The sequence below is a fragment of the Mandrillus leucophaeus genome, unplaced genomic scaffold (assembly GCF_000951045.1).
Source record: "Mandrillus leucophaeus isolate KB7577 unplaced genomic scaffold, Mleu.le_1.0 Scaffold1189, whole genome shotgun sequence".
NCBI lineage: Eukaryota > Metazoa > Chordata > Mammalia > Primates > Cercopithecidae > Mandrillus > Mandrillus leucophaeus.
In genome coordinates this window covers 356617-373718 of record NW_012100198.1, presented here as the reverse complement: position 1 = coordinate 373718, position 17102 = coordinate 356617, and the positions used below count along the sequence as shown (strand labels likewise).

The 17102-nt window shown below is 42.2% G+C and overlaps 1 protein-coding gene across 1 annotated transcript in view; it reads right to left on the bottom strand.

The window, feature by feature from the left end:
* The window catches only part of FNDC7 (fibronectin type III domain containing 7), a 37474-nt gene that overhangs the window by 8820 nt on the left and 11552 nt on the right, over nt 1–17102 (bottom strand). Inside the window, exons 3-10 of the mRNA XM_011965958.1 lie at nt 15369–15623; nt 14353–14613; nt 10811–11068; nt 7326–7580; nt 5284–5541; nt 4476–4730; nt 2701–2955; nt 358–618 (exon numbers count right to left, since the gene is read on the bottom strand). Coding sequence (XP_011821348.1) covers nt 358–618; nt 2701–2955; nt 4476–4730; nt 5284–5541; nt 7326–7580; nt 10811–11068; nt 14353–14613; nt 15369–15623 — 2058 coding nt within the window. The remainder of the gene's footprint in view (nt 1–357; nt 619–2700; nt 2956–4475; nt 4731–5283; nt 5542–7325; nt 7581–10810; nt 11069–14352; nt 14614–15368; nt 15624–17102) is intronic.

Below are 17102 nucleotides of genomic sequence, written 5' to 3'. Positions count from 1 at the left end.
TGAGGTCAGGAGTTCAAGACCAGCCTGGGCAACATGGTGAAACCCCATCTCTACAAAAATACAAAAATTACTCGGGCATGATAGTAGGTGCCTGTAATTGCAGCTACTCAGGAGGCTGAGGCAGGAGAATCGCTTGAACCCGGGAGGTGGACATTGCAGTGAGCCAAGATCGTGCCATTGCACTCCAGCCTGGGCGACAGAACAAGACTCTGTCTCAAAACAAAAAAACAAAAGAAGAAAGAAAGAAATTTTATACCCTCTGTGCCCTTCCTACATAGCAAATAAGTTTGATTGCACCTTAATTCACAGATCTGAGTTCAGGGTTAGTTTTAGATAAACTGTCATAACTTGCTTTACCTGAATATATTTTTTTTGGACAGAAAGTAAGCTTCAATCCTGTTTCAGCAACTGGTGAGACCATCACAGTGTATACATCCCCACAGGGTATCTCAGTGACATCACAGAAACTGAGGCCAGCACTCGGGGTGCACGTGAAAATGCCTTTGGAGCCGTAGAGGTCAGTGCTGTAACTGGCAGAGCCCCTAGAGGCTTGCCAGTAGATCCGGATGCCGTTAGAGCCCAGCCTATATAATTTCACCCCCAAAGGGCAGCAGGCACCTAAGCAATAAAAAGAAACACAAAATCACTGGTTTTATTCCACCATCATCGAAAAATGGCCTTGATTACTGCAGGGAAAAAATATAAGTAAACTATTTTAAGTAACAGGATTAATTACTGGTTAGATCAGAGCAAGATTTGAAGGGGTACTCAAGTTATTTCCATGGTGGGCCACATAATCAGAAATCCATGGGTGGCCGGGCATGATGGCTCATGCCTATAATCTCAGCAATTTGGGAGGCCAAGGCAGGAGGATTGCTTAAGCCCAGGAGTTTGAGACCAGCCTGGGCAACACAGGGAGACCCTGACTCTACAAAAAAAAAAATTAGCCAGTTGTGGTGGTGCACACCTGTGGTCCCCTTGGGAGGATGAGGCAGGAGGATGGCTTGAGGCCAGGAGTTCAAGGCTGCAGTGAGCTATGAGGGTGCCACAGCACTCACTCCAGCCTAGGTGACAGAGCGAGATCCAGAAAGAAAGAAAAAAGAAAGAAAGAGAGAGAGAGAAAGAAAGAAGAAAAGGAAGGAAAAGAAAGAAAGAAAAGAAAAAAAGAAAGGAAGAAAGGAAGGGGAGGGAAGGAAGGAAAGAAGAAAGAAAGAAAGGAAGGAAGAAAGGAGAGAGAAATTCATGTGTGAAGGTGGTGTGAGGTATGAATTTTTAATATAGAACGATGGTGAGTCAGAAAGGTCCAAAAATTGGCAAATACATATTGTACATTACTCAAACTGTGAGTCAAAGGCACAGAATCCTTGTCAAAATCTCTCATAATGCCCTAGTTTCATTTGATTTTTGGTGGCATTAAACTTAAATATAATTAATTGCATTCAGCTTTAATTGAAGAACCAATTTTGCCGAGCTGAGTAGCATGACACTTTGGGTGCAGCCATTTATACAACATGCCAGTGACCAAGTTTGCTGGTCCACGCTTCATCCATGGTAGCTGATTAGTATTTTTTTTCTTTTCTAAATACCTTGAGCGAGCCACACATTAGGTGCCAATAAGGGCACCAAATGGATTCCTTAGTAACTAAGTTAAAGATCCTACTGTATAATTTTTAAAAGTTATTATAATCAGGCTTACTTGATTTTTTCTTAAAAGAATAAGCAATGAGAACTGGATATCAAGGTGAGAACTTAGGCAGTAAATCTAATACAAGATAATGGGTCAGAAGAAAATACACACCAGCTGACATACATGTAGCATGTTCTGAATGTTCTCATGTTATGATTTATTTTGATTCTCAAAACAACTTCGAAGGAAAATATTACTATTCCTGTCTTTTTCAATGAGGAGACAGGATCAGGGAAGATTAGGCAACACAGCTTATAAGAAGTCATGTCTAATTTTGACTCCCAGTTGAGACTCTTTCTGCTACCTCTGGAATGCCAAAATTATATTCCAACTGTTCCATCCCGTGCCCCAGGCCGAGGTAACTGATCATTGTACTCTTTCACCTTAAGTGTAGGAAGCATCCTTAAGAGTTTTTTCAAAACCATGCTACAAGCAGCCACTTCAGTGGATTAGAATCATGCAAGAGAAATCTTGTTTGGTAACCTGGCACTGCTTTTAGCTTCCGCCGCTACTCCCTAATGGTCTGGTCTTTGTGAAGAACAAGCAACAATACTGTCAGTAGACAGATGCCTTTGCTCTCTTAGCCTGTTGAAATAAGAAACCATTGAAGGAGCTGAAGAAGCTTAGAAAAGAGAGGTAGTAGCACAATAATAATGAGAAGAAAAAAACGCAAACCAAACAGAATGTGTGATCTAATGCTTCCAGAAAAGTCTGCCAGGCTGAGTTACTCTGTATTGCAGGTAGCTGTGTCATATAAAGATACACAGTCCCTTCAGAAAAAGCAGGCATGAATATTGTTACTAGGGGAGTTAATTCACCAACTACCAACAGCAGCCTCTGAAGCTTTGAGGTTCTAACCAAAGGGAAAACTATAACCATTTTAGAAAGTAATCTGAGTTTATAATGCAAACTAGGTGGAGATGCAGCATCTTTTTAAATGAGGAGGAAAGGCTTATGCCTGGATTTACAATAGTTAAGTCCCTACTGCTACTCTAGAGCTGGAGTTCGCTTACCAGAGAAATAACTTTGGTAGGAGCAATCCTCAGTCAACCCCGTGGCGCTAATTGCTTTTAATGTCACTGTGTAATTGACGCCACATGTGATGCATCCCAGGAGGCAGTAGTTTTGATGAGTGTGACACTTAGACTGTCCAGTGTGTGACTCCAGAACTGCCACATGGGTTTGAGCCACTCTCCCAATAGTCCAGCTCACGTTGATTACTGACTGGGTGATTTGAGTTACTGTCAGACCAGTTGGACAGCACGGCACTTAAATGGGATAAAAGAAAAAGAATTGGAGATTTATTTCCACTGAAGATCATTTGTGAAAAATGACAAAGAATGGTATTTTGCCTGTGTTTCACTCAATATCCTACATTCCCCAACTTTCCATTGTTAATAAAAAATTTCCTTGTGTTCATTTCCTCTGATGCGTCATGTAACATTCACTGTATGTAGTGGGTGGTTTCCCCAAGAATGCACTGCACCAACTGGCTGTTGAAGGTTTCCACCATTTTTTTTCTTTTCCAGAATAAGAAGGAAATCCTTTGTTGCCCCCATCTTCAACAGTTTTTTTTTTTTTTTTTTTTTTTTTTTTGAGACGGAGATGGAGTCTCGCTCTGTCGCCAGGCTGGAGTGCAGTGACACGATCTCAGCACACTGCAGCCTCCACCTCCCAGGTTCAAGCTATTCTCCTGCCTCAGTCTCCCGAGTAGCTGGGACTACAGGCGCGTGCCACCATGCCCGGCTTTTTTGTATTTTTTAGTACAGACAGGGTTTCACCATGTTGGCCAGGATGGTCTTGATCTCTTGACTTCATGATCCACCTGCTTCAGCCTGCCAAAGTGCTGGGATTACAGGCGTGAGCCACCACTCTTGGCCCATCTTCAACAATTCTAAGTGCAAATTTCAAAGTAACGGTTGCATTCACTTCTCCCAGTAGAACATTTCATAGCATTAGCAATTAAGTATAATTTGCCTTTCTTGAAAATGTTATAGTACATCACTGATATAAAAGCTTGATTTCTTAGCTGCCTAAAATACCCCAGCCATCCTGATTTTTCAGGGACCCATTACCCAGAATACAGGATGCCTAAGAGCTTCATGCATGCAGTATTTTGTATGGTCTCTATCTTACTGCTGGTTTCTTTTTTTAGGCATTTCAACTTTTATAAGCCAAAGTGCCGTCTATCGCTGTATATAAGAAAAACGAATGTCCAAAAGCTGAAGTGATTTGTCACGTTTCATTCATAAACAGTGCTATGCTGTAATAATAGTTTTCTTTTATGGCGCTCTTGCTATGCATCAGGCACTATGCTAAGAGCTTTGCAGCATTAGTCAACTTAATACTCATAACCACCCTGTGAGGCCATTATCTCCCCTTTACCTATCAGGAAACTGAAAGTCAGAAAGCATTTTTTAAAGAGAAAAATTTGAAAGGGCTGAGCCAAAGAAATAAGTAACAACCCAGCTCATTTGGCTACTCATTTGTTAGCTGTTTTGATAGATTATATCATAGCGGAATATGAATTCAAATAAATGTTTCACAGAATGAGTAAGTATTCCTTCTCTGATGCCAGTGAATGGATATACTAGTCTTGAGGATATTTTTACAGAACTTGTAAAATATTGAAAATTTTATTTTCTATGACCGGGACTCTTTGAAACGGCTCTGAGTTTAATGTATTTCTATGGCACTGAGGGTAGATTAAATAAGGAAGTTCATGTCTTGAAACACTTCCTAAGGACCCCACTGAAGCCAACATTCAGGCTTGGTGGTTGCTACATACCTGTTTCCAGGGGCACACTGTAGCTGGGCAGGCTCCGTCCTGCCTGTGTTTCAGCCACAGCAGTGACAGAGAACACTGAGCCACAGGGCAAGCCCCGCATGGTACAGGACTCTCCCATGCTGCTGCACTGATATAGTCCTTTCTCCCCCTGGGCAGTCACAGTGTAAGTAGCGTCATCATTAGTGGATCGCCAGTGCACGTTAATCGTGGAGAATGCATCCCTTGAAACATTTTTTATTTCAGGACTGCAAGGAGCTGAGAGATTTTAGAGTGTTAATTGAAAAAGCATGAGTCGAAAATATCACATGTGCCATTTGGTCTAAAATTGATTTTGCCCCCAATGAGATCATCATAGTTTTCAACCACGTCATGCATGCAGGCCAAATTACATTACAACTATTGACATTAACACTGGGCATTGGGTTCATATAGTACTGGAATAGCTGGAAAATGTTTAAGAGCGTTGTGAACTCCAAAAGCAAACGTAAGTAAGAAACATATTTACACACCTTCATGGTGTGAGTACAGGCAGGACCCTCAAAGACAGGAGGAACTGAATGGCTGAAGTAATCACGGGCAAAACCTTCTACTCTCCCCACGGTCTCCCCTTTTGTTTTCATTTTTTCCACTTTCCTCTTCTGCCTTCTCCTCTGACTCTCCTTCGTACAACAGCGGCTGTCTTGGTCCCCACAAAGATTGATTAATGGGATTTAACCTTTTTATTGGTCTTACTGAATGCCCATCCTGAGGCTCACAGCTGGGGTGAATCATTCAGACAGCAGTGAGTGGAATGATAGCTGTGCCTTACCTGTGGTTATGAACTGGGGAGTACATGACATGTTGCTGCCTCGGACTTCACTGAATGAATACACCGTGATGTTGTACTTGGTGTCACACTCTAGAGCCGAAAGGGTGCACGCGGGAACAGTGTCATTGCACTCAACCGTGTTGTACCCATCTGCAGCCTTGGTTTCATACAGTTCGGCACCACGGACGGGAGACCACACAATCTCAACTCTGTCACTGGACACCAACACGGGGTTAATGTCACTAGGGCAACAGGGTGCTGAAAGCAGGAGCAGAGGGAAAATGGTGGTCCCATCAAGAGCAATGCAACCAGGGCGGACACTGAGTCCTGACTTCCCATGCCCAGAGGCTCAGCCACTGCCCTCCCTAATGACTACAGTGACCCCCTGTGGGTCTGTCCAGGTCCAATCTTGGCCTAATTGTCACTGCATAGAGGGTAAATTCTCAGCATGACATTCAAGGTCATCACAAGCTGTAAGGTTCAGCTGTGCTCCCCCAACTCCCCGCCACACCAGACTCCTCAATTCCCCCATGACACGTGCACCCTCGTTCTCTATACAGAGAAAATTGCTGACCCCTCTACTGGAAAGCCGGTCCCCTCTTCTGCCTGGTAAAATCATATGTAGTCTGACTTCTCAGATCCTGTCAGCCTTTCCAGACACTAAGCCAAATAAAACTGGGGGGTGGGGGTCATAGTTATATAAGTAGATTTTTTTTTTTTTTTTTTAAGAGACAGGGTCTTGCTCTGTCACCCAGGCTGGAGGGCAGTGGTGTGATCTCAGCTCGCAGCAACCTCTGCTTCCTGGGTCCAAGTGATTTACATGCCTTAGCCTCCGGAGTAGCTGGAATTACAAGCACATGCCACCAGGTCCAGCTAATTTTTGTGTTTTTAGCGGAGACAGAGTTTCTCCATGTTGCCTAGGCTGGTCTCAGCTCCTAACCTCAAGTGATCTGCCTGCCTCGGCTTCCCAAAGTGTTGAGATTACAGGCATGAACCACTGTGCCCGGCCGTGTATAGATAGGTCTTGAGAGACCCTAAAGAACCCCACTGGCAAATGTCTGACTCACCTTGGAGTTTCCCTGGGATGCTCTTGCCCCACTTACATTTCCATTCATCCTTCAAGATCCAGCTCAAGGCCACTCTGGAGGACCCTCCTGTGTTAGGACCTTATTGATGGCCTCTTATTCCACATTCCAAAGGCACCAATGATTTAGATCCCTCATCCTGGCAAAATTTACTGTAATTCAGCTAGACTTTTACATAATTATGTTGGAGTATTCTTATTTGTAATGTAGTTATTTAATTTCAAATCACTCCACTCATTCTTCAAAACTTGAGCATCTCCCATATGCTGATCATACTATTATAAGCACTGAGGATGAAGAGATAAATAAGACGTAATTCCTGTCTTGTACAAGATACAAGTCTAGTGGAGGATAATAGCAACAGCAATTGTGATGCTAATAAAAATATTTGCATCATGCTTTATCACACACAAGACCTTTTCACATTCATATTCTCATGATTCGTCCCATTTTGCAGTGAAGAATACTAAGGAACTAGCAAGGTGGACATCATTACCCTCAGTGAAGGAATGAATTAGTGGTCAAGTTAGGGTGTAAACCCAGGTGTCCTACTCCAAAGTCCTCCACACCATGTAGCATCTTGGCCATTGTATGTCTCTCTTGGTCTTAGGGAAAGAGTGACCTCCTGAAATGCAGGCACTGCCTCCTCTTTGGCAGCAGCACATGCTAGAACACTCACGGAGTATATCTTTGTGGAGAGTTCAATCTTTCAGAGCAAGGTTGAACAACTACTTTCTTCCTCCTCTTTTCACTCCCAAACTTTGCATTCTAGTTATGCTTGAGTCTACAAAACCAAGATTCCCTAGTCTGGAAAGAATGTGAGATAAGAGATTACTTTCTGTTCTTAACCCTAGAATGACTCCCAGGTGGCAAGTTAATAAGTGGAATAGGTGATCCATTCTGCTGCTGAGGTTAGCGATCTCAGAACTCCCTTGACAAGCATCAAATGGGACTTACCTGTGGTATAATTGAATATGTCACCCAAAGGACTTTGCCCTGCCTTGTTATAGGCAAAAACACTAATAAAATAGGTGAAGCCACACTCAGATAAGAAATTGCACTCAGTGAGAGATGTGTTGCAGTGTACTTCCAAGCCGTCATCACTCTTCACAAAGACCACATAGTAGTCACCCAGATCTACATTGGACCAAGCCACAGACAGGTGGCCAGGGGGATCTTCTTGGATCGTCACTCTTCCAGGTGCACAAGCAACTAGGAAATGATCAATAATAAGCAAACATGAGACTACTGCAGGAGATTTTCTTCGCATGTTTGCAATTATCTAAGATTTCAGTACAACCCAAATAAGCAACTCTGAGCTTTGTGACAGATTGAATTTGGTGCACAAAATGCAAAACTGTGCACTGGAAGCATTAGAAGATTTTCTTTATAGGACCAAAGGCTATGTTATAGGCCCCAAACCACTACAACAAATTTTAATGACCTGTCACATTCTCTTGTTATACAAAATATTGTTTGAAATAATGAGCCATCAGAGATTCATAGTCATCTTAAGACATAAAAATTTTCATTGTTAGATTATTTGTTGAAATATTTGATTTCATCCAGAGATGAAGCTAGTTTGGCTTCAGTGGAATAATGAATATCCCAGAAGTTATCTGTTTTAGAGATTAAAATACAGATATCATTCATTATGTTTTATATTAATATATTCTCTAATTCTTCCAGCAAATATCATCATTTTACAGTTGAGGAAACTGAGGCTTATAGAGGTTGGTAAGTTGTCCAAGATCCATAAGTGGGAAGGAATGGAGCTGGGTCTTTCTGGGGGTTTATGTGTAAAGCCTCCATAGCATGGAAAGTTCTTTTTTAAAAAATCTATTTTTTAAAATTTATTTTTTATTTTATTTCATGTGTTTATTTTTTGAGACAGAATCTCACTCGGTTGCCCAGGCTGGAGTGCAACGATGTGATCTCAGCTCACTGCAACCTCCACCTCCCAGGCTGCAGTGATTCTCCTGCCTCAGCCTCCCGAGTAGCTGGGACTACAGGTGTGCACCACCGTGCCCAACTACTTTTTGTACTTTTAGTAGAGATGGGGTTTCACCATGTTGTCCAGGCTGGTCTTGAACTCCTGACCTCAAGTGATCCTCCTCCCTCAGCCTCCCAAAGTGCTGGGATTACAGGCATGAGCCAATGCGCCCAGCCTAAATTTATTTTTTAATTAATTAATTAATTTTTTTGGAGACAAGGTCTCGCTCTGTCACCCAGGTTGGAGTGCAGTGGTGCGATCTCAGCTCACTGCAACCTCTGCCTCCCAGGCTAAGGTGATCCTCCCACCTCAGCCTTGTGAGTGGCTGGAACTACAGGTGCATGCCACCATGACCAGCTAACTTTTGTATTTTTTTGTAGAGAGAGGGTCTAGCCATGTTGCCCAGGCTGGTCTCGAACTCTTGGACTCAAGCAATCCACCCGCCTCAGCCTCCGAAAGTGTTGGGATTACAGGCATGAACCACCATGTGCAACCTGGAAAGTTCTTCTAACTGCAGCCTCTCATGCACTGAATGACAGAATACATTCTCATGCCCATTACACCCTCCAGGGAGCATCTTAAACATAGAGTTAAGATACTAGATGCTACAAATAAGGAACAAATCAAATAGTATGTATAACTCAGTACAAACCCAGGAGACATTCTCAGATGTCCTAAAATTTATCTCACATAATAAATGCTAGACTATGTCAAAAGCAGGCATGTATTGATTTGTTAATATTGACTGTTTCTCTGTGTTAAGGCAATACCTCATTTATCCACATAATGCCTCATTTATTGATGGAACAAAATCTTCTGAAAGAATGAATTCAAATAAAGTTTATTTATTCAAGTGCTAAGCTTTAAAAATTTTAGTTTTCACTAGTGGAAATCTTCCCAAAGTATATTACACACTTCTGGGCCCCAGGAAACACATAGTACTTTGTAAACATAGTTCTTTTATTATATATTTTTAATATAATATATATTATATGTAATATTAATATATTAAATATATTAAATAATAATATTACTTTATTATTAGTCAAGGTCATCCCCATGATCATGACTGTGTCATACACAAACTGCCTTAGAACCTCCTGGACCTGTAAGTGTGAAGGACTATTCCAATGGCACTTAACCCCGACTGCATAGTAGAATCAACTGAGGAGCTTTTACAAACTATTCATATCCAAATTCTATTCCCAGCAACTCCAATTGGTCTTAAGTGGGACCTGGGTATTGGGGTTTTATAAAAGCTCCCCAGATGCTCTTAATGTGCGTCCAAGATTAAAAAACACTGCATGGTTCTCCCCTGCATTAAATGCCTAACTGCCTAACTCAGAACTGCTATGCTTTTGAAAGTGTTTTTTCTCTCTTCTCCCACTCTCAACTATCTTGTCCTCATAATCACTTCTAATGTACCATTCACATTTAATTACAGTTGTCAAAAGAGAAGCCAAATCATCAAGTTTGTTATCATTGACCTTAATTTAACATAACTATAAGAGAGTGCGGGCCTGAAAGAATAGCTTTATTTTTTTTTCCTGTGGAATGGAGTGCATCAACTTGGAGATAGCTCCTTTTCTTCCTATTCAGAAGCTTTTTTAAACTTAGAATGACATAACTGACTGTGAGATAAAGTAGACATTATTGTAGTTGTCGACATTTTCTTTGGCTTTAAGCATTGGAATTAGGCAAACTTGAGCAGCTTGAATCTCAGCTCTACTGCTTATTATCAGTGTGCCCTTGGGAAAATTATTTAACTTCTCTGAGCTTCAATTTTCTTATCTAAAAAAAAGAGATAATAGAACCCACCTCACTGAGTTGTCATGAGATTTAAATGAAATAATATACTTATAGCGCCAGAGACATAGTAGGTCTTCATTAAGTGTTAGTTTCATTAATTGTTAGTTTCCATCCCCGAGACACATAGATATTTCTAAATAGACGAGTCAACCTCCACGTGTGTATGTGGTTATCGCTCTGATAAGAATGAAAATGGAAAAATATCTAAACATATATTCAGAAGTAGAAATATCCTGTCTTTATCTTAAAAAAATGGCGGCTCCCACCAAGCCTAGGACATGAGACATGATGTAAAGAAGACGCAGTTATCTGTACGCACAGTTAGAGCTGTGTACAACTCAAACCAGATCTTAGAATTTTCACAGCTTTACAAAGGAAAAAGAAAAAACTAATTAATGAAAGATCTGGAATAGAAACCAGGCCTCCTAATTTTCCAAAAAGTGCTTTTTGCAATACACAATATCTCGCTTCACTATCAGTATTATTCAAACTCATGAGAATGTTCAACTCAATGCTTTCATTTAGACCAGGCTTTCATTTTCATATTTTCCCAGAGTATTCAGAAACATTGTCAGTGACTGTCTCCCTTATAGCAGTCACTGCTGCAAGTCCTACAGCAATCTCACCCTTGTTTACATACCAGTTTTCAGGGTCACTGTTGAAGATGATTTGCTAGATCCAGCATCATTACTTGCTGAAACTGAAATCATGTATTCAGTTCCACACTGGAGGGAAGAGATGGTGCAGGAACTGAAAGCTGTGCTGCAGGTCAGCTCTGAAGAGTCACTCAAAGCCATCACAGTATAATTGAAAGCTCCTTCTGCCAGTGCCCATGAAAAAGATGCCTTCAGAGCTCCACTATCGAAAGAGACTTGAATGTTGGCAGGGGCCCGAGGACCTACATTTTTGAGAAACAATTAAGATTTTGTAGTAGCCTTACAAACTAAGTAAGAGTTGGCATAACAGTGTTGCAGAGACTGGAGGATAAGATACCCAGTAGTTGGATAATTACAAGTGTCCAAAGCATAAAATTGGGATTTAGGATGATGCCTGGGAACTGGTAATACATCTGCTACTATGCAAACTCATAATAAAGTTATGTGTGGCATTGGCGATATTGTTTACCCTTTTTGCAATTTAATTTTTTCTCATATATAAATAGATCTAACAAGATCCATGTCTAACACCTATAGGTGCTAAAAGACATATTTTGAATGGATTAAGGCATTATTTAATAAGTAGTTAAAATAATTAAATGAAATTATTAATGGGAAGAACTAAAAGGGCCACGTGGGTATGTTATTATTAAGTTAGAGGTCAAATATCTTCTGTTATTGATCAATGAAACTGAACATATCCCTTCTTTACTTTTGACATCTGCTACAACTTTTACTGCAATAGCTTTTCGGTCATAATCGTTTCTAGAGGAGCAGATTTTCTTTCCATTCACCATCAAAAGGAAGGAAGGAAGGTATCAAGTGTGATGCATACATATTAAGGCAGTCTTTTAGTGTCTCCAAAACACTTAACCCTATGTTCTTGTAAATATGCCTTCCTTTCTTAAGACTTACCACATTAAAAAGCATAAGGAGGTGTCCTGGCCTGGGGAGGGAAGAAATTGGCCTCAGTTCTTTGGAATCTGTGCTGTAATAACGCCCAAGCAGCAGGCCTTAGGAAACTGCTTAAATAGTCTGTGAGCAGAGACCAGCATCCTCTGGACATGTCTGGGGCAAACAGGGAAGGCCTTTTTTTTTTTTTTTTTTTTGAGATGGGGTCTCGCTCTGTTGTCCAGGCTGGAGTGCAGTGGCACAATCTCTGCTCACTGCAACCTCTGCCTCCCGGGTTCACGCCATTCTCCTGCCTCAGCCTCCTGAGTAGCTGGGACTACAGGCGCCCGCCACCACGCCCAGCTAATTTTTTGTATTTTAAGTAGAGACGGGGTCTCACCATGTTAGCCAGAATGGTCTCAATCTCCTGACCTCGTGATCCACCTGCCTCGGCCTCCCAAAGTGCTGTGATTACAGGTGTGAGCCACCACGCCCAGCCGGGAAGGCCTCTTTGAGGACATGAGGACCTAACTCATTCTCTGTAAGGCAGGCACCTGCCATGTTTTTCCCGTGGGCCATCTCGACAGGCCCCTTCCCACTACATGGTAAGCTTGTCTGCAGAGGCAGGTCTGCTTTAGGGAAGTGCTGGGCCCAAGGCTGGTAGGGGTAGCCTGCAGTGTTTTAGGGCAACTTGCTTTTCCCACAGGGAGCATGGGAGAACTAGGAAAAATAGGTAAAGTAGTGAGAGCCTGTAATGAGTTGACTTGGGTTCCCTCCCAGTTCATATGTTGAAGTTCTTACCCATAGTACCCTCAGAATGTCGCTTTATTTGGAAATAGGGTCATAGCAGATGTAATCAGGTAAGATGCAATCATTAGGGTGGGCCCTCATCCAATATGGCTGATTTCCTTATTAAAAAGAAGAAATTTGGACACAGATAAACATATATAGGAAAAATTCCATGTGAATGTGAAGATAACCATCTACAAGCCAAGGAGAGAGGCCTGGAACAGACTCTTCCTCACATCCCCCCGAAGGTACCAACCTAGCCGACACCTTGATTTCAGACTTCGTAGCCTTCAGAACCAGGAAACCAAACATTGCTATTGTTCAAGCCACCCAGTTTGTGGTTCCAGCAGCCCGAGGAAACTAATCCAGAGGCGAAATCTAAACTCTGTAAAGCTTTGTAAAACATGGGTAAACCTATGAAGGGGAAGTCTTTAAGAAGCAAGTTATTCTAGGGGATGCTGTCTCAGTGCCCCAGCCTGATGAAGATGCTCCCTCCTGTGCCTCGCTGTGTTTGCAGCCTTCTGCCAAAGCACTGGTCAGGTGAAACTGGAAACGCTGACTCCCCACTGGTCTCTCCTTTGACATAATCCATTCTTTGAATGGAGGGATCATGCTTTATTTGCTTTTGTATTCCCATCAGCTAACCTATGCCCAGCACACAGTGGGCCCTTAACAAATGTGGAAAGAAAAAAGCAGTGTGAAAGGGAAAGGAAAGGGAAGGATGGGAAGGGAAGATAAGGGAAGGAGGGAAGAAGGAAAGCCAGCCAGCCTAGGAAAAGGCCCAAGGAGACTGACTTGTCACAGACATCCTGACTCACCAAGCCTGTCATGAATCACCTCAGGGCTATTATTATACAACCTTCCTAGGGAAATAGTATAAAAGGCGGCAAACCCCTCTCTTCTCCTTACATTCTGCCTTGGCCTATAGACTACGGGGCTTCCATTCCCCTCCAAACTTAGGGGAAGTTGGAGAGAACATTTCTGGTTTCTTTCCTTCCTTTCCTGCGTCCTTCCCAAGTGGTGAAACAGCTAATCTGGTTGGTGAGAGTCTTGTGTCTATTTAGGTTACATTGCCAGTGGATGGCTTACTCTGCCTCAAGAAAAGAAAACACACACACTCTCTCTCTCTTTCTCTCTCTCTCTCTTTCTCGGCTCACTCCAGCAGCTCAGTTTGGACCTCCAGTTGTAATGCTGCAGGGTATCCTCTGCTTGGGGGACCTCTGGGTGGGACGGTGAGAAAACGCACAGCAAGCTCCAGCTTCTTCCCACAGCTGGAGGAGCAGTAGTGGGAAGCCCCATGCTGACTTCAGGCCCAAGCTGAGGCCTTTGGGAAACAGATCTGAAACACTAATTCCACTGCAGGATCCTTACAGCATCCTGTGCCTGCAGAAACCTTGCTTTGCTTGCTGCCGTATCTCTAGAACAATGCCAGCTCAAAGTTGGCACACTGTCACTCAGTATCTGCAGAACAAATGAATTCCTATTTGGCCCAATTCTTATACTAATTGGCCTGAACCCAGAAAGGGACAAGGGGTGATGGGTAAACCTAACAAGAATCACCTTCTTCTGTGTGATGTCGAATGTGAATGCTGAAATTGAGTTGGATATTAGAAGGCGGTGCCATGCTGTGTGCATTCTGAGTAGCATTTCTTTATCCATGCAGGAAGCGTTTAAACTACCGAGGAGGAATAGACAAGGCACTATAAATAACTTCATAATAAATTTAAATAGCTGCTGCCAGCTGCTCTGTACTTGTCATGTAACACTGCTCTTGATGGCTGCAACGCACAGCCCCCCACGTTAATCAAAAGTAAAATTGTTCGAGGCTGAGCTGAGAAGTTCTTACTTGTTCTTTGATTGCAGGTGGAGTCGTCCCCAGGGATTCCGTTGGCATTCCATGCATAGGCCTTTATGGTGTAGAGAGTCCCGGCTTCTAAACTGGTGAATGTCAAGGAGGTGTTTGTAGTATTCTCTTTCCATATACTCCCCAAGCCATTGGCTTGCATAATGGACACAGAGAATCCAATTGCCATATATACAGCTTCCCACTGCACAAGAATGGAGTCTGAACTTGGAGAGCTTACTTCAAGAATTGGTGCAGCCAACACTAAAAAAATAAAAACATGCATTTGTGTTACCAAAGTCCAATAGAGGATAATTCAAATTTAGAAGCAAGTAAATTGATATCCATAATATACAATAATTATTTACTTTATAAGAGCATTCACAACAAAGTTTCATTAAATAATTGCTATTTAAGTGTATACTAACCATAAATAACTTGGCAGAGGAATGGGAAACAGAGAAACGCTAAATATCAGACACTACTTTTAACTGAAGTTGGTCAGAAATTAGATCAAACATTCCTATAATCATAATATGAATCAATGGGAAAATGAGGGGTTACACTATTTTAACGTGCACATAACTTTTCAGAAATATGCCTAGGTACAAATTTATCAAATCAATTTCAGTAATGCTGATGACAAACTCCAAATGCTTTTATTTGTTTTGTTAACATATATGCCATATGGTCAGAGTGCAGCAAAATCCCTTCTCTGTGTTCTTCATTTGGCATGTTAAAACCAGAAATCCCTATTTCAGAGATTTAAAAGCTGGGATGCTTTTAAAGATGCCCAGAAATGGGCTTTATTTTCCAAAGCAAAGCATCTGGCATTTAAATGCCACCTCCTCCACAGATAGCTGAATTCTCGAACAGCATCATTTGGTAGCTTTCACTTCTGGGCCTTGAATTGTAGGCACTCATGTGACACCAAATCACATTCTGCATTTGCAGCACCAGAATAACTGATCCAAGTCACAAGCAAACACTCAACGGAGGATGAGCATCCATCAAGCTACCTGTCTTTGCCTGCTTTGGAGGTGATGCCTGGCTTCTCCCAGCAGCACTGATGGATCTGATGGTGATTTCGTACAAGGTTGCAGCCTTTAGTCCCGTCACAGTGCCTGGGGAATTGGCCACCATTGTTTCAATGACTGTGTCCCCGTCTTCAGCTGAGAGGAGGTAACTGGTGGCACCCGGCACTGTAGCCCATTCTACAGTGATACTGTTGCTGATTTTTGAATATGCCTGATCAATAGTGGGTATTTCAGGAGCTGAAAGAGGTTTTAGAGTTGTACATTAGCCAAGATACCTACAAGAATGACTTCTTTCATCATTTTATTCTTCAAGCTAAATCATTCTCATGCTTTCCTTCAGACATAAGCTTTGCCCTTATTATCCAGATCAAGGAAAAACAGAGAAAAAGAAAGACAAAGCTGCTCTCCAGAAGAGATCCAGAAAGCTCAAACCTCTCACTCGGGGATGGTATTTCAAAGTTTTCCCCAGTTGCCTGTGGGGTAATTTGCACTTTTTGTACTTCTAAAAGAGCTAAATAAGAATGGGAAGTAATTACGGGAAAGAACTCTGGGAAGACAGAGAGAATAATTGAGAGGCTTTCTTCCAGAGGATTCTACTCCAGTTGGGCATTCTGTGAATTTTGTAGGCTGCTTTGCCATTGATCTCCCCTCTGGGTCCCACAGCCATCCCACTGCCTCCAGCTGGACTCATCTCCATTCCTCCTGCCTGTGCCCCATGGCTGTGGTCACTCTCTCATGCACTTTGCACGTTTTCCAGATAACATTTAATCCAATGGAGGAAGGAGGGAGGATCGAGTTCTTTGTTATAATTACTCCATAGCACTTTCTTTCATATTATCAGAGTGGAATAATTCTCAGATTCTTCCATACAAAATAAAAGTAAACTTTATTCTCCCTTTCTCTATCACAATATCTGCCTCAGCATAAGAATGCGATGGGCCAGGCTATGGTTTGCCAGGGAGATATGAATGCTTATGTCATGGGTTTACACAAGGCATTCCTACACTCAGGAGTATGGAGTAGGAGCTATAGCACAGTCCTCAGATTGACTACTTTACAAAATTCCATAGACGCAAAAATGTCTTGGATATAGGAGATCCAAGTGGAAGAAAAGGTCAAACAAAAATAGCTGGGCTTTATTTGCAACTGGCACTTGGCCTTTCAGGTTTAATGTACTCCACTTGCTGGGTAAAATCGCTATATGTCAAATATAGGGAATTTGACAAAACTAAAACTAAAGGGAAGACAAACAAGCAGAACTATAGGGCAAAGAGGGAGAAGGAGTAAAGACAGGTGATTCTCCAGTATCAGCTCCCCTTCTCCCAGAGCCAAGTCCCTATGTGCACGACGCAGACAACTTTCTCTTTCTGTACCAACAGCCCAGAGAGTTAGTTTTGGCAGCATCTCAGAAATAACCATGCTGCAAAAATGAACAAAGTCTCCTCTGTGCCCTGGCCAGACATTCCTTGAACATCACCCAGGATAGTCTCTTTTGCCATTGAAAGAAAATTATGACAGTTATATACACTGGGGGAAAGTCTCAGTTATATACACTGGGGGAAAGTCTCAGGCCTGCTTGTCATAGCCACTTGCCAGTGGAAGCCAATTCCATAGGAAAGGGCTGTGTTCCCTCTCTCTCCTGCAGAACGGAAAGTCCCAGCAGGGGCTCCCTCTTCCAACACACACACACACACACACACACACACACACACACAC